Source organism: Epinephelus moara, chromosome 11, assembly GCF_006386435.1.
Source record: "Epinephelus moara isolate mb chromosome 11, YSFRI_EMoa_1.0, whole genome shotgun sequence".
Lineage (NCBI taxonomy): Eukaryota > Metazoa > Chordata > Actinopteri > Perciformes > Serranidae > Epinephelus > Epinephelus moara.
Genome location: NC_065516.1, coordinates 20967858 through 20986389, shown reverse-complemented (window position 1 = coordinate 20986389; position 18532 = coordinate 20967858). Strand labels below are relative to the sequence as shown.

The 18532-nt window shown below is 43.4% G+C and overlaps 1 protein-coding gene across 1 annotated transcript in view; it reads right to left on the bottom strand.

The window, feature by feature from the left end:
- The window catches only part of LOC126398161 (phosphatidylinositol 3,4,5-trisphosphate-dependent Rac exchanger 2 protein-like), a 105458-nt gene that overhangs the window by 8515 nt on the left and 78411 nt on the right, over nt 1-18532 (bottom strand). Inside the window, exons 37-38 of the mRNA XM_050057382.1 lie at nt 4590-4656; nt 3829-4019 (exon numbers count right to left, since the gene is read on the bottom strand). Coding sequence (XP_049913339.1) covers nt 3829-4019; nt 4590-4656 — 258 coding nt within the window. The remainder of the gene's footprint in view (nt 1-3828; nt 4020-4589; nt 4657-18532) is intronic.

Genomic DNA, 18532 nt, shown 5'->3' with positions numbered 1-18532 from the left:
GTAATCCTAAGTGCTATATCGTAGGCAGTTAGTCTTGCTTGCGTTTCTTGAAGATGTTTTGCGTCTCATCCAAGTCACGTGAGCTCTTGGTTTCAGAGTAGTTGAGGTCACAATTGTCACATGCGAACTTAACGAAACTCTGAAACCAAGAGCACACATGTGACCCCAACAACTCTGTAAAGGTTCACCCCCACACAGGGTTTAAAGCCTGTGACTCCGCACCGGTCATCTAGAACTGAAGAAGCTTCTTGGATGAGAGGTGAAATGTCTTCAAGAATTGCAATCAAGTCCAGTTACCTACGATATAGCACTTATGAAACTAGCCCGTAGTCCAACTTCTTATTTACGTAAAACCTAAATAGTTCAAATTTTGTTGTGCCTTCTTACAAAGGTGCACGCAGGTTATCATATTCAGTTGAGAACTTGTGAACTTGCACTCACAGGCTGAGATGATCATCGAGCTCGCAGAAGCATGCACTGCTACAATCCTGTAAAATCACAGCGATCCAGGTGAAATAGCAAGTTTTAGGGAGCCCCACGACTGGCTCCAACTGACGTTACCAGCCAAAGACAGCAGCAGCTGTATCCTGGATATTTCGGCCTATTTTTGTACAGTGGGGGAACATGGGGACATGTTGTCCATCTTCCTCTACAGTCACAATAAAATCATTTATGGTGACAGTAAACACCTTTTTCAGTCAACACTATCTCATTCACTCTTTTTTAACATGCTGCCGTGGCAATCAAAGTCGCCCTTGCAACAGATGTAGACTGAAACAAACATCAACAGAAAACAAAAGCATGCCAAACTCAAACTCTGGGCTTCATCCAGATATGATGAGGCTCTGGCAGAATTCAGTACGATTATATCAAATCTCCCCGTACGCATTTTGCTCCTCTTGACACCTTGTCATCGCCTTCACATTCCTCCCGCATCACCTTCGCTCATATCCTTGCTAATGAATCATTTCGCTTGCCACTGAGATGTCACTCACAGCGAGCAAACACACGGCATCAGGAGAATAACAAACCTCCTGATCTTTGCTTTAGACCGAGCATAAAGAGAGGATAGAACCTTGCGGTGGACTTTCAGCACTTGAGAAGACTTCCCGCGTTTCTCATCATCATCAGGATTGATGCTTCTCGTTGCAGCCGAGAGAAATGGGTCCAAGGACAAGTCAGCGTGTCTCCTGTGGCAGAGGCGAAATGCTCTCACTGCCATAAGGGTGTGATGTGCGTAAAATGAGTGTTGACGCGAGTGTGTGATTTATTAGTTACAGCAAACTTAGACACACTGTGTCTCTTCCCCTCTCTCAACTTTACACACACACACACACACACACACACACAGGCAGACGGCAGCATGCGGATAAATCCTTAGAGAGCCTGTGACAAGTATCAAGGCTTCTGGTGACCTTTCTATGATAACAAGCTGTACTAGTATATCGATCCAGGGCCTTTTCACTGCAAATTGAACTGTCCAAAGTTCCAACGCTGCCAGGCGCAGTTACAAAGAGTAACATTGCCATGGGGCCGCTAAGAAATATGAGCTGTTTGTTTAATATCTCCATCTCTCTGGTAGGGTTTCACACCAACTGAGAACAAAACTTAAAAAAAAAGAAAGAGCAGATGTGTGATGAGGAACTTATTGCCGCCAGAAGCCAAACTTTGAGGCAATCAGATCAAGATTTAAAAGCCCCCCCGAGTTCCAGTTGCATAACTTTATGACGGCGTAACATGATGTGATAAAAGTAATGAACTCAACAATCATCTCCAGTATGTGCCAAAAGATATCCCGGTGGAGAATTGCAAAAGAATGTCCTTTCGCAGGCCACCCCAGAATATTTTAAGCATCCATTTTCAGCTTCCCACACCAATAAAGGAAGAGAAAAAAAATTCACCCACAGAGGATCTTTAAATATCTCTTCAGCTGGAGCAGGATGAAGGAACTGCACAAAATCTGTGTGAGTGTGTGTCTGTGAGGCTGCACGGTTTCCCTTTTCATTAGGGCTGGTGAGATAGTATGAGGTGATTTATACCCATCTGTTTTATGTTGTTCCAACCCATATCCCATTTACACTCTGTGTTCCATCCAGAGCTAAGTCCATTCTGATAAATGAGATGAAACAAGAGAGCAGCACACACAAAGAAAGGGAAAGAATGACAGAGAGGATGGAGAAACAGGAGGAATGAGCAAAGAGGAAGCGCACACAGGCCGAACATTTATTTCTGAGAAATAACTACTCTGTGAAATTCCACGATAATGACTAAAAAGCAAGTTGGAGTGTGGATTAGGCTTTGTGCTTGTGGTATTTTCTCCCTGCTCTGATATCATTTTTGTTCTGCTGTCAGACGGCGAACTCTCCTTTTGCCTCTCTTAATGTTTTTTGTGGGAGGTGATGGACAAAAAAAAAAAACCTGGAGAAGAAAGGAGCGCTGCATATTGCAAAATGCTGATGCCCCCAAAATATCACGCTTTCACTGTTATTAAAACTCATCCATCAAGTCAACTAATCCAGTCAATAGTGCCTGAGAAGGCTGCCACACTGATAATGCAATTTCCACATTACTAATCTACTGGCTTGGTTTCACAGCTTTTTCAATTATACCAGATTTAGTTTGTGTGCTCACCATTTACACGAGCAATACATTTTGAATATTTCAATGTTCGAGAAAGGAGTGAAATTGGTTCATTCGTATATAATCTGTATTCTGTCAATCGTAAGGGTGCTATACACGAAAAGCTTGTCGGCCAAAGTTTACGACATTGATTTTGTGGATACTTTCTTCAGGCAAAGCCTCGCTAACTCACTCTCCTGTGAATCCAATATGCCCATCAGTCTGCAGCTTTGCAGGGTAAAACAGTGTTTAAGAAGGAAGCCAGTTCACAAATAATCCTAAATATGGCAGGAACCTGTCACCTGCTGTGTCACGCTACACTTAGCCTGCCTGCCTGGGTGAGTTGTGGCTAGTGTGTATAATTGCAAAGACACACACACACACACACACACACACACACACACACACACACACACACATAAACGCACACAGGCTGCAGGTTAATAAAGTAGCAGCAGTCATTGCACGGACAGGAACTTTCTATTAGAGCTCAGGCAACCACAAGGCTCCATCCGCCGCACTTTATCAAGCCATCAGTCACACCCGGCGAAGGCGTGAACGCGGGCGTGTGTGAGCATGTGACTGAGACGCAGAGATATGGAAACTGTCACTGGGTAAAGAAGAAGGGTATCAGAGAGACAGGTGGGTGCGTGGAGGGAAGGGGCAGAGTAAGAGATGAGGGATGAAAGGTGGGGATCAGTGGTGACAAACGATCGGGATATTTCTGTCCCTATGCATTGATGAATGGTGCCCTTAGCTGTAGGTGAAATAGGCTACCATATATAGAATTCAATGAGAATGGGAGTAATTGACCTGTCTCCTCCCTGTGTAAAGTGCTATACCTACTTGAAAGTCCCTCATCTGGCCTGAGAAACAATGGGCCCTATTAACTAGAATATGCTGCTGGTAATTAATGCAGAGAAATGGGTATTAATAGAAAATCCCCATGGTGAGGAGCGCAGGCAGGGTTCTCATGAAATTGAGAGGTAGACAGAGGATAAAAGAAGGTGCAGGGAACCAGTGAGAAACTCTGGTAGATGTGGTAAAGGTGAGAGGAGTGTTAATGCAAAAGAGATGAAAGAGAAAAGAAAACTGCAAGAGAGCTGTCAAAAGAACGAAAACGGTAAGCAGGAAAGTGTAATTAAACTGGAGGCGGGTTCATACGCTGCCTGGAAGGTATGTGCGGCATATATGTGCCCACTCACTCACCGATGCACACCGCTGTTGCACATGACGATGTGTGTGGCTCCCAGACGCGAGCAGAGCTCAGAGGCCACACTGAGCAGCCCCACTCCGGAAGCCCCGCAGGCGGTGTACTGACAGGCAGCGGTGCGGCGGCAACTGATAAAACTCTCCATCAGACGGTACAGCTCCTCAAGAGCATTCAGGGGGCGCATCAACTGGGCAGAAACAGAAGGAGAGGGGTTAGTGGTGGGTCCAGCTTGGGAATAAAAACACTGCCAGGCTGTTTATGAGCAATTTGCATAAGAAGAGTAGATCTGCTGAGTATGAGGTGTTTGTGGTCTTCTGTCAGGTAGATTTAGATTGTGCTTTGAATGCAGATTTACAACAAAAGAGAGCTGCCTACTGGGAAAACATGCTCATGTCAGCTTCCTGGTGGTAACTACAGGAAATATTAGGTAATTCTAGGTAACATTAGGTGAATATTTTATGCATTTACTGTAGGGCTGGGTGTCGGGACTTAATATTAGTACTGGTATCACAGTATTTTAAACAATTCCCCACCCTAATATGGTCTAAATTCACACTGACACAGTCGATGTCACTCACTGAAGTAAACAGGTATTTGCTGCCGATCTTCTTTGCTTGATTATACATATCAGTCTGCCATCCTGTGAGTCGTTACACATGCAATCACTTCCACATTGCAGTGTTTAGATCTAATCCTGCTCTCCAGTTTTTCCATGATGTCATGAATGCAGCACAAGGTTGTGTGAGGTTGTTCTTACCTTATCTATGAGGGCAGCTTTGGGTGCAGAGCTAGGTGGCATGTTGGACTGATCCAGGTAGAAAGCCCTGAGGGGGAGAAACAATAGTTTACACATGGAGAGAGTCTAACTGGATGTTTGTACTGCAGTGGAGGAAAAAAACAGTGTGTATTAAGTATTAACATACTGCAGTAGACTAACAATCACACACAAGTTGTTGTTTTTTTATTTATTTAGAGGCTCCATTGCCTGAAAAACACAATGTGGTATTCTTTTCTCTGCACCATTAGGTCATCAGGAGCACTGGCTGCCTTTCTGGGAAAAGTAGGCCACCTGCTCATTATGGAGCTTCACCATCTGACTATCAATCACGAGAGTAACTTGGGCACAGCTCAGCAGAAACACGAACTAAGCATCTCTTATCCTGGGCATTACTCCAAATGCCATTGCCTCATTCATTCACGGAGCACAGTCCATTTTGGTGTTATTTCCCTCCTTTGTCCACCAGAGGCAGCACTGGACTGGTGTCATTATGCAGACAGAGGGGATGTATGCCGCAATGAGTCCATCTGAGGTGGAGTGCTACTGGTGCAAACTCAGCAGTCTGTGACTCCATCAAATCTCAGTAATCCAGCAGTGGGCTAAAAATAGGTACACTACACCACATTAAACCCCCTGTAATAAAATCACATACTCCATTACTTCTTTGCCGGCAGCAATAATAATGTACAGCACACACAGTCACCCATAGAGTTCAGAAATCGCAAATAGTCAAGGAAAAATTCAGTCTGAAGCGATGCAGCAGCGACAGACTTTGAGGGAGGGAGATTGTTTATGAGAATCAGCCGAGCAGGGCTCATTCGTCTGCATTCACTCTGCTATTAAGTGATTAAAATCAGGCCAAGGAGGCATTCATTATGACTGTGGTATTTCTGCCTGACATAATATTAATGAAATTAATTCATCAGAGCAGAGTTAACACATCCCTGATTCAAGATTTTAGAGTGATTATAAACCAGGCGGGTTGGAGTGAAAAGTCATTGAGAACCCTGCACGCACACACACACACACACACACACACACACACACACTGTATATACCAAAGTCATACTGGAGAAAAAATACCTGCCTAATCATACATGTGACAAGTCCCTTAAAGGAGTATAGTTAGTAGTATCTAAAGGAGGGTACTGCAGATTGCAACCAGCTGAAACTTCTCCCGGTAAGGTTTAAGGCCTAGTCCACACGAGCACGGGTATTTTTAAAACTGAACTTTTTTGGCCTCCAGTTTTTAAAAAATCTGCATCCATACGAGCGGTGTAAAAATACCTCCATCGACATGACACCGCAAATTCCACTACCAAGCAATGTAATACACAGGTCAAAGCAGTAGGTGGCGATATAACTCCTAACTGTAAGGCCATTGTAGCCAATCAGAAGGTAGTAAAACGTCATTACCGGAAAAACAACAACAAGCGTACTATTATGCAGCAGGAGCAGTCTCCGTAATAGCACACTCTTGCGCCTCTGTTGCTGGATGTGGTTGAGTAGCGTTAGTTGTATGATACAGCCACAAAGTGCTGATATGCTGCTAAATAGCAGCAGTATTTTGTTTAGGTCCATCCTCAAATCGTCTCTCGCACACACTGGATCGGGTAATAACACAGCTGTTTTCTGTTTACGTCGCAAGCTGTGACGTCATACAGTGGAGATGAGACAACATAACTGCGGTTATCCTGTCCACACATGACTGCTGACACCAGACTTTTCCAAAAAGTTCACCCTGGACTCCGGTTACAAATAACTCCGGTTACAGGGGCCCAAAACTGCGGTTACGTGTGGATGAAAGGCCAAACCGTGAGCAAAGAGTCACGGTTTTATAAATACCCGCGTTGGTGTGGACAGCCCCTAAGAGTCCTAGATTAGGAGTGATTTAGGAAAGTTGTCAGAGCAGCTCTGAGCAAGGAAGGGACTTTTATCTTAGTGAGGAGGTATGTTTGACCCGGCTGCTAGGTGTGATGCATTCCTTTAACAGATGTGATTGGTTGTCACAGACACGCCCTTTTTGTGAGCCTGCAAGGTGTGGACACCCAGTGGAAATGAAATGAACTGCTGACTGTGAAAGTGTTGTCATTGTTACTGTGTTAGTCACTCTGCTGATGGAAGGTTGATGATGATGTGTGCGTATCCCTAATGACATCAACCACACATATTATCCCTACACAATCTAATCTGTAGCATTTCATTAACTCACTGTCATCCAGTGTTTGGAAAATATTTCTCCGACCTCTCTTTTCTCCTCTGATTAAGAAACTCTTAAGCCTCTGAAAAGTCCTCCTCCCTGCATCTAACAGTTTTTCACCTTAGGAGCTCTTTTAAGGTTTAAGATGCTCTGTGAATAACTTTTACCTTTACAAGGACCTAGTCTTAAGAAAAAGTCACAATTCTAAGAATTTTTTTAGAATTTCATCACTCGGAGCAACCAGCCCCTCATCGCGGTGACTACAGTGGCCATTGTGAAAATTCAAAAATGCGACTGGCCCTATCTAGAGTCAGTGTATGGTTTGTCCATTCTGAACTACTGTACAAACATGGCTGCACAACATGGCGGACTCTGTAGATGAGGATCCGCTCCCTATGTAGGTAAAAACGGCGAATTCTAAGATAACCAAAACACAACAATTCTAACTTTCAGGTGATAATACACTAAAGAATACACAGTTTTTCTGATACATCCCATTTCTGCTTATATATCCCCTTAAATCCTACACACTGAATCTTTAAGCCTCCATAGTACACTTCATCCATTTAAGCCTATAAAGCTTTGGGTCTAATATGTGAGCAAATGTTTCTATTCACTTAAGCTCATTCACATCTAAGTTTACGATGCAACATCTACTCTGAGACACGGATGAGTAACCTGCTCATTTTATATCTTCACTTGTTGAAGTTTTCCAGGTATCTAATCCCTATCGGGCAAATTATCCTTTAACCTTGTGGCGTGCTCTACTAAACGACTAAGAGCAGAGTCTGCTGAGGGTTCAGACAGAGCTAACAGTCCATGTAATTGGTTCAAGATGGCCTTATCATTCAAAAGATGCTCAGGATAGACCAGGAGTCACACCACATCACGGCGTGGAGCACATACCTCTTCATCTCCTCTCGTAAAGAGCAAGTATATCTGCTGAACAATCTACACGAGGGACAACGGGCCAGTGTTTTGTTGAGTCGACTGTTTAAAGCTCTAAATATTTGATTTTCTCATTAAAGCTTCAACAGTAAACACCTGGCATCCATATTGTAAGTGTGAGCATGCCGGTGAGCATGTGGCGTTCAAGGTCTGGTTGCTGGGGAAAAACAAACGGCCGCAGTTAATGAAAGTTAGATCCAACAGTTTCCTAACAAAACATCATTCTTTTAACAGGTCAATAGAGAGAGCCGAGATCGAGTGGAGCGATAAAACGCTACAGAACACAATAACACAAAAGAAAGTTTATTGGAAATATAAAAAACCTGGCCCTGAAATAGTTCCTACTTGGCTTGCACTGCAGGTATGGCCTGTTATCTGTCAACTTCAACTGTGTGCTGTGCGTCCATTCACCCTCGTCCCCCTGCTTATCGGTCAGCTGCTCAGACTTTTATCTTAAAGGTATAAAAGAGTATCTGCCTGAGAGGAGTCGACTTTTGTATCACTGCCCAACTTCATCTGCAGGCATTTGTTTATCTGTTTCAGACTAAATAAAAGCACCTCGTCCCGCCCTTGCACACCTCTTCTGCAGAGGCAAGGTCACAATACCCGCTGATTATCTCATCCTCTTGCTGTAGGAGTCATTTCTAAAAATACCATCAGCCACAGCTTGAGGAGCAGGGCTGACTCTCCTGGAGGTCTCTAATGACAAAATAATAGGAGTCAGACTGCAAGTGATGTATGGTTTAAAGAGGACCTGCATTACATCTTCTGAACTGATGATGTTTTGTCAGAGGTTTGGAGACGGAGCACCTTAGAAACATTTACAATGGATGAAAAATGAAATTCTGAGCCCACACACGGTGTGCAAACACAACACTAAGAACATATTGGATTACATACAGATTATATATATGGTTTAAATCACTGGGGGTCTGTTATTTCTTCACCCATCTACACTGGCTCTCAGGTTTAAGCCCCTGAACTCCAGCTGCCCCAGGACACTGAACGCCCCTGCAGACTTTCACACAAGTATGGATTCTTTTGGCATTCTCCAACACTGAAGAAAAATTCTGGCGTCTCTCATTGATTCTCAAGTTTTTGGGTGGAATTTGGTGCCAATCAAAACTCCAACCCACCATCTGTCAGTCAGTAACATAAAGGTTACCAGAACTGCTTGTCGTTCTGCTTCTTCTCTTAAAGCTGCAGTTGGTAACTTATATGAAAATATCTTTGTGTCATATTTGCTGAAAATGTCACTATATTCTGAGAGAAGTACATTAGACAGATAGTCTGTGACAAAATCATGTCCCTCTTCTCTGCCTACTGCCTGTAATGGCATTCAATAGAATCAGACTGCGGCACACCGGAAACAGCCAGTCAGAGCCGAGAAGTCTCTAACGCCGCTGTCAATCATGTTAATCAGTCCATGAACAGAGGTTAAACTGTCAAACTAGGCAGAGTTGATTAAATACGGAGCAAAATTCTGTAACTGCATTGCATATTTCTTGCCTCAAATGTTTTCAAAAGCATATTTTAGTGTACTGTTCAGCTGTAAAATGAGAACGTTTAGCCCCGTTTCCACCGAGCAGTACAGTACAGTTCAGTTCAGTACGCTTTTTTTCAGTTTCCACTGTGAAAAGTTGTGGATGGTACCAATGGAAGCGTTCAATACCATCCCCATTTTTGGTCCCCCTTCCGTTGGGGTACCTAGCACACAGATCTGGCACTAAAAGGTGGAGCTGTGAACAATGCAGTCTGTTGATTGGTCAGTAGAGGACAGTCACTCTGCTCAGGGCTGAGCTGTGGCTGGTTTTGAGGCTCACTGTTCATACTGTGGAGAGTTTTATTAGTAGACTGTCACTACAAAATGAAAGGATGTTTTGCTGCCTCTCACAGCAGCTGGAGTCTGAGAGAAAAAAAAAACGTAAATTCACTGGGCCAAGTGAGTGCTAGACAGAGCAGTGAGTGACAACAACCGCGCCCACATTTAAGAGTACTGTTTGCGGTGGAAACGCTAGGGTCTAGGTACCATGTCTGAAGGTTTACTTTTGGCTCCAAAGGTACCATACAGAAAGTGTTTGGTGGAAACGGGGCTTTAGTGACCGCCATGTTGGATAGAGCTAAAATGGAGTGCCAAGCACCGCACATCGGCCGGAGCAACTTTCTCATTTTACAGCTAAACAGTACACTAAAACATGAAGTCTGAAAACATCTGAAGTGGAAAAATAGGCAATGCAATAATAGAATCTCTGACTGCATTTCACAAGGAGTGACTGACATGATTGACAGCTGCGTCAGAGACTGCTGGTTGGTTCGTTGGTTGTTTTAGTTCACATGCAGTAAGGCCATTAGAAATGCTATGAGGCGGGGCGTCCAGTGGGTGGAGCAGGCATCCCATATGTGGGGAGGGTGTCATTACCATGGCGGTTGTGGGTTCGGTTCGGGCCCTTTACTGCATGTTGTCGCCCCTCTCTCTCGCTCTCTCCCTTTCACGCTTTATACCATCCTGTCTAATAAAAGCTAAAGCCATAAAAATAATCTCAAAAGAAGAAATGCTATGAGGCTACAGAATAAGCAGAGGATTATGATTTTTTTTCACAGATTATCTGTCTGATTCAGTCCTGTGTAAATACAGTGACAGTTTCGGAAAACATGAAAAAAGTTATTTAATATCAAAGTTACCAACTGCAGCTTTAAGAGCATTACTCCTGTTCATATTTCTGCTTTCAGTCGAAGTCAAGAAATCCATACCTTTAGGTGCAGCCTGCTCGTAGCTCTTTCTGCAATAACCAAACCCCAAACGACCACACACACACACACACACACACACACACACACACAGCCAATAGTTTTTTTTACACAAGACTCTAATGGAGGATTTGGCTGCAGGCCAGAAAGGACCTGCTCTGCGTGTAGCTGGTTTTATTTTATTGGGCCGATGAGAATACTTAATTCTCTTTGTTTCTGCTTCCGTCATGACAATAGGACACTCGAGGCCCTTTAAAGCAAAGGAGTATTAACAGTCAGCTGCAGCGTCAAAGAAGAAGGATCTGAGGCACAGATGTTTTCAGAGGAGCAGCGTGGGAATGGGCACATTAGCATGACATCCCCTGTTCAAGAAGTACAAAAGAAACAAAAATGATCCCCGAAATACCTTGAGAGACACGAGGAAAAACGTTTTACACAAGCCTTCTGCGGATTTGGTATCACATCCGTTCACTCATGAGGACACCTCAAAGGAATCTAGGATTTATAACATTACATGTGACCCTGCAGAAATGCATGCTGGTCCATGTAAATCACTCACACCACCATGATGAATGACACTCGGTGTTATTAAATCCCCCAGAAACCCCTGCAGTGTGTGGCAGAGCTGCCTATAAGGGCTAATGAGGGCTTCCAGGAGCCCACACATGGCTCATGGTGATGCTTCTGCACTGACACCAGCAGGATGGGGTGTGTGTGAAGTGCGCTGGAGGTCATTTCCTTATCCCACGCCTCCTTCCTATTTACACTTCCTCACAAATATTTATGACCAGCTAGATGTCAACCATAGCTTAATATGGAAGCACATGGCAGCAGGAAAAGCCTTCAAACCCACCTGAGATAAATACTGATAAAACAAGAATATGTAAGCAACGGTGAGATGTTTTTTTTGTTGTTGGTGTATCATTAAAGGATAAAATGCATTATGCATTATTACACACGCATCATCATCAAGGACAAAGATGCCATTTTCAAACTATAGTGTCAATCAAGACCAGGCAAAAATGTCCGATCATTGACACCCAAAGCACATTAGCATTAAAAGGGTCTCAATGTTAGTCAGTTGAGGACATATTATCACTAAATCACTGTCACCGAGGACACATATGCAGTAACTGTAGATATTACAATGTAAGAACAGCGACTGCCTTAAAATGGGGAACAAATTTACGACCCTGATGCTGCACAAAAGTAGATGCAAAGTCTTCCCGGCTTCTCACAGAGGTGATTTTTTAAACACAGAAACTGCTGAGGAGGTGAGTCAAGGTCTTCTTTACAACATCAAGCATCACTGAGTGCAGAGCTGTCATCATTATGGCTGTTCAACGATGGAATCGAATGGAAATGATTAATGGAAACGGGTCTCTGATGCTCAGCCTTTCTAGGCTTTATAGACAGGGGTTCAGTGCACACTAGCTGGAGCAGAAAGAAGCCCCACCAGCCTCCTCTGCGCTCTAGTGAATTGGGACTCCCTTTGCCACTGCAATGACTGTAGCATTTTCATCACTTTCTAAAATGGGGGGAAAGTATAGACAAGAAAGCTCTGTTTCTGTTTAGGAAAAACATTTACCCAAACTGCCAGACTGCCAAACTGCCTCCCTGCTGTAGCTAGGATAATATCCATAATCAATTATAATTGCCCAAATAAGATGTATTTTTCATTCTGTGAGGAAAAACTTTACTTCTCAGGTTACACATGCAGCCATCCGAGCAGCAATCCCACTTTGAGCAAACTAGCTGCACTGCCGCATTTCTGTAGTGAGGAGCTTACAATGCATGTCACATGGAAGATGTGGGAACTTGCTGCAGTAGCTATTGTTATATTAATCATCACTGCCCCAGGGAGGAAGAGAAATGCCATCAATTACATAACGCAACAACGATGCTGTTTGAGCAACAGATTTGTGGTGTTGTTTTGATGATGAGCACAGTCCATGTTTTGTGTGCTGAATGACTTAAAGTGATGTCACACCATCTATCGTCTTGTTCTTTGAGCATATATTGCAGAGGTGTCCTTGGAGAACAAACAATATGATTTACATAGTTGGATTTGCACATCTGTTTTTGTGTCTGCGAGGATGCAAGCAGAAGTAGATATATGTATGTTAGAATAACAAAGCCTAACCTGTGTGTGTTAGCGGCCATTAATTGATCAGCTACTTGCATTAATCATGTTGTCGTGCATGCAGCACTTTAACTAGAGCATTTGCACTCTAAACATCAGGTCACGTCTGAACAAGAGTGAGAGGATCGATCTCTGCTCCGGCCGCCGGAAAGCAGAGATAAAGGAAGTGAGTGACTACTGTGTTGAAACTGACACTCTGACCTGCAATAAGCATCAAACATTTTTACTTATTAAGACAGACTCCACTGCGGTGGTGTGATTACCAACTCTGATGGGAAAGCAAATACTGCGAGTGCAAAATGACTTCGAAGCTGTGCTCTGTGGTGATGACCGATGCATATTTAACCAGCCAAGTATGAAATACAAGTCTGCAGTAAGAATAAAATATACTATTTGCTGGACAGTGCTATACGTCCAAGTTTATTGCTTATCTTTCAGCCACCATGCCATCATTAAACACCATTTGTCAAGATTGAGTGGAATTTTAATATCCACATAAATCAAGCGATTTACCAAAGGGACGTGTACCATGAGAAGTGGAAGTTTCACAACTGCCTCTGTGATGTAGTGCCAAACATCTCCCCACTACTGCCAAATGCATTTCAATTAGGGGGAGAAAAGTCTAATGCCTGCAGTGCAACTGTTCCGTCTCAGCTGTGCCAGAAGTTATTGATTTTAGCACATCTGCTCACACTCACAGGTTACTGTTACACCTGCAGCATCAATATATGGACACGAATTAGGTATGATTCACCAGCGGACAACATGCAGTACATGCCTGACTTCTTCCTTTATTCTTTCCCGCAGCTATATGTACCGTTCTCCTTGAATCGAAAGCATGGAAGCATGCAATGGGACACCCCAATTCCCTCTTGAAGCTTCCTGTCAATAAGAGCAAAATGAGATGAAACCACAAGCCTGCAATAATCTCTCCCTTTGAATAATACATTTGCAGATTCTGTTCCGGTTCCCCCCTCTCCACTCTGCCCTCTTCGACACGCTTGCACACTCTCCTCCTCAACCTATCATCCTTATCCCCTCCCCTGAAACCCTTTCCATCTTCCCAACCTGCTCTGGCGATCTATATTCCCCTTTCGATTTCCCCTCTTCCACTCTCAGTGTGTCCTTAAGCAGAACACACTTTCCGTTCAGAGCATGCTCTTTCCTACCCTTTTCAGTTGTTGCTACTTTCTTACTAGAGAGGAGGCAACTGTGTGCATTTGGAAAATTAGCTCACAATTTGTGACAGTAAAATAAGAGACGATTAGTTTGTCTTCCTGTTTACGTGATGAGAAACTTGCAAGAGATTTAAGCAAACAAGACTATGACTATGGCTGACTGTTACATGCCAGGGTTACAAACCTCTTCTACCTAAATGCACGTGTCAGCTGAGACGGTTTATGAAAGCTTGAAAACATGGGTGTGTGCTCTGGCTCTACATACCGCATGTGCTTGTGATTTGGCCTGTGAGTTTATGTTTTGCGGAAGACTTGAGTGACGTCATCGGGGCACTATGGCTTTGCTTGGATCATACTGTATCTTGGTGTGGGTATGGAAAGCATAAGCTGGAGACAGAGAGGCTGCTGGGAAATCGTACACTAGCCCTTAGAGTCAGATTGTATAATGCCAACAACGCATGCTGGCAAAGGCGTCAGTGAGGGAAAAAGACAAAAACAAAAATTTCTTTTGGACCAAAACAATGGTTTCTCTTTGCTTTTGAATTTCACTATGAAGCACTCTGCATGTATACAAACATGCACACACAGTCTTCACAGAAAAGCATTTCTCATCTCGACAGGGTTCCACATTATAATGAGCAACTGTTTAATTGAGTAAAAATGATCCCAATGCTCCCATTTATAAGTGAAAATGCAAATTTTCATCATCATTACTACAATTTCTCCACATGCAATGTTATTAGTTAGAGATTTCAATTATCGCTCCTAAAGATGATATCTCAGGGCTCCCAAAGGCAAATAGGGGTCTGAGGTGTTAATGTGTGTTTGACGACATGAAAACATGCAAGAGTCTCGGCCCCTGCAGTTCATTCAGTTCAGTATTGCGTGCTGTGCTGTTTCTGTGTGTCAGTCAGCTTCTGGCTGCGGCCCACGGTGTGGGTTTAACCCAACACTGCCGTGGCCGGGCTCCAAGGATAACGAGGTGCCTGAGGTTGGAACGCTGCAATGGAGAGAGGAGTGACATCACAGGCTGGTCTGTGGTCAGCCGAAAGACACATGGCAGCCGGCAAAAGAAAACTACTGGTAACATTACATAGAGAAAGACACTGTATTCATTGACTGTTGAAAGCCATCTGGGAATATTTATTTTACTACCACTGATACAAGGAAATACTACTGGGTGGGAGTGAAGAAGGTGTTTCTGGTGTAGATTGCCTGTTAAAGTTTTGCTAGTGTTGACTGTGTTATTCCATGTGTGCACGAATGACTCAGCAGCAAGGTGGAATTTAAAGCACTACTTGGAGAGTGATGTGGATAACGCCACAAAACGATTAGTCAATGGCAAGTCCATCAACAAAACTTAATAAGCAACTATTTGGACAATGGATTCACTCTCTAATTTATTTCCTTAACTTTTACTTTTGCAAAGAGTCTTTCCTTAGGTCTGTACACATCAGGGCTCCAGACTAGCTTTTTACATTGGTTGCACTGGTGCGCCCAAGGTTTTTACGTTTGGGCTACCTTTTGGTCAGTTCCCATTCATTCATTTTCCATAACCACTTCTTCTGTTGGGGGTCAAGGGTGTGCTGAAGCCTATCCCAGCTGACATTGGGCAAGAGGTGGGGTACACTCTGGACAGGTTACCAGACTATCACAGGGCTGACACATAGAGACAGACAACCATTCACACTCACATTCACACCTACGGGCAATTTAGAGTCACCAATTAACCTGCATGTCTTTGGACTGTGGGAGGAAGCCGGAGTACCCGGAGAAAACTCCCACTGACACAAGAAGAACATGCAAACTCTGCGCAGAAGGGCTCCCCCACCCTAGATTCGAACCAGGAACACTCTTGCTGTGAGGCGACAATGCTAACCACTACACCGCTGTGCTGCCCAGTTCCCATACATATCTGTAATTTCTTTACATATTACGTAACTGACTAACGTCAAAGCAGTGTTGTAGTGCTAAAGATCAGTCTTGGTCTCAAGTCCACTTTTTGAAAGTCTCGGTTTCGTCTCACACTCAACTGCATTTTTACTTGGTCTTGTCTCTGTCTCAGATAAAGAGGACTCTGTCAAGACCGGTCAAGTCAACAACTGTGGGGATATCACTAAAGCAGTGATGAACAGAGACAGTAAAGTTCATTTCAGCCCCTTACTGTTTGCCCATAGAAACAAAGGTTAATTCCCATACATGAAATTCACCTCTACAATTTTGATGATTTAATGAAGACAAATCAGATACAGCACCTACACATACATATACAGTAGATATGTAGCAAATAAAGAGACGAATGAAGAGGAATCTTGATTTATTTCTATGGGAGTTTTATGGGAATGTAGATCTTTCAAATCCAGTTGGTTTTGGTTTGCATATTCCACATTTAATCCTAAGTGTGTCCTGCAGTGTAGGACTTGTACTGGTCTGGTCTTGGTCATGACTTGGTCTTCGTTTAGGTGGTCTTGACTGCAACACTGCGCTAAAGATGTTGGGTGAGGATTAGGCATTTTACGAGGGGTGGAGTGGGTACCTCTGCCGATGTAACAGGCACTGCAGCAGTTGTATTGTTGAATAAACAATCAATAGTACCAATATGTTTTAAGACTGTGATGCCACTCGAGGAGTAGTACAGTCCCAGGATTCAACCATAAACACATTCCCGCATTCAGTGAAGAACAATATAAGAGTCAGAGCCAATCAGAGGCAGAGAAGGGGTAGGTCTTTGCAGAATGCAGGTGGGGAAAAAATGCTACACACATACACACAGAGACAAACCTGCTAAAAGTCAGGCGCACCAGTGTGACCAATGAAAATGTTCAGTCGCACTTGACAGGTTTCTGGTCGCACTCTGGAGCCTTTCATATGTCAACTCAACACCAACTGATTCACCCGCTGTACAACAGTATACACACAGCAGGAGGCCTGGGTCTGGAGAGTTCAGACATCTGATTGTATTTGGACTGAAATGATGTGCAGTTTTGGTTTATGACAGGTTGTGCTGAAAAGGAGATTGCGTGCTTGAGTAGAGTCTCTACCAGTTTCACTCCAGTTGGGGTTTTCAAGCACACTGCTTATGCACATCCCTACCCAGCCCCCAAAATCACCAGCCTCACTCACTCGCCTGTCAGCCCACATCTGCTCCATGTTACTGCTGGAGCCTCTGCTGTCGATTCAATTAGGCTCTTTCTGTACAGGTCAAACTGAAATACGGTACATGGGCACACATACAAAAACACAGGCTATTCTGAATCACGTGGCTGAATTCAAGTATGGTCCTGCATGTACAGTTTTAATAATTAAACTACATATAAATTTATGAAGATAATTTGATGTTAAAACGTGCTGCAGGTGCTCTAACACATTTCTGCACTTAATATGTCTCCCTGTGGTATTTTAATTAGAATTGTAACATTTCAGAGATTGATCATGAAGTCTTAACGGCAGTCTGCAAACAAGGACTCAATAAAATGAAAGAGATACCCCGAAAAGGCAATACTCCTCTATTAAATGGTTGTGGAGTCCCAGAAGATCTGGCAGACAATATCATTACACAAAGAGATAGAAGGACTGATGCACGAAAGAGATTAAATGACCCAGCACAATTTGGTATCCATAACTGCGCTTTGGGAAATCTGACACTCACAGAAATTAATGCTTAAAATTCTTTTCACTCGTCGAACAAAACACTACGAACAAATTAAAAACTCTCAGCGGAAAGCAATCCCAGTAAATTAATGTTTTGTTGTGGAGGATCAGCGCTGATGTGACACATGACTGCTCAAGCTGTAAATCATTCAGCCCCCCAAAGCAGATTGTCCCTAAATAACAAGATGGAGTTTTGCTGTGAGCTCTGCTCTGTTTAATTATCCACACAATCAGCAGCAGATGTTTAGTCGAAGCCGACGTGTCGACCAGTCGCCCTCCTCGGTTTTCAATGAGTGGGTGCACTCTGGTCAGGATTCAAGCTGCTCTCCAGGAGTATCATTACTAAAGAGGGTGTAATATGCTCATTTTATACTTGTATCTAAGGTTTCTACTGAAACATGTTTACACGCTTTAATTTTCAAAAACACTTTATTCTTCTGGTCTGTGCTGGAACACCTGTGTTCACCCTCCTCCTGAGCTGTCCATTTTAGCAGCTGTCTCTTTAAGCATTCCTCCCAAAAAAGCCCAGTCTGCTCTGACTGGTCTTCAATATCTTGATGCCTCTGCATGAGTCGGTAAAGCTGCAGCTGGAGCTGCTACATAAGTCGCCAACCAGCCACATGACTCGCCCACCATACCTACATGATCAGTCCCCTTTGTTTCTTGGCCTGGAAGCAGAAGCCTCAAAGAAAATGCTATGTTAGCATTTAGCTAGCTATAAATTGTAAGGCAGTTAAGGAGAGGTAAAGGTAAGGGTTACATCTCGTTAGTTAAAAGGTGAATCACGTCTTCATATGAATAAAGTAAATGATTAAAGTGGATTATTGCTATGTTTGGCCTCATACGTATTTACTACAATGCTATACTGTAGCAGGGTCCAAATAACCATTGCCTTAGTGAGTTGGTGGTGGGTGTAGTCCTGAAAAACTCTCAGCTAATTCAGAATGCAGCAGCACGTGTACTAACAGGAACTAAGAAACGAGATCATATTTCTCCTGTTTTAGCTTCGCTGCACTGGCTCCCTGTAAAATCCAGAATTGAATTTAAAATCCTA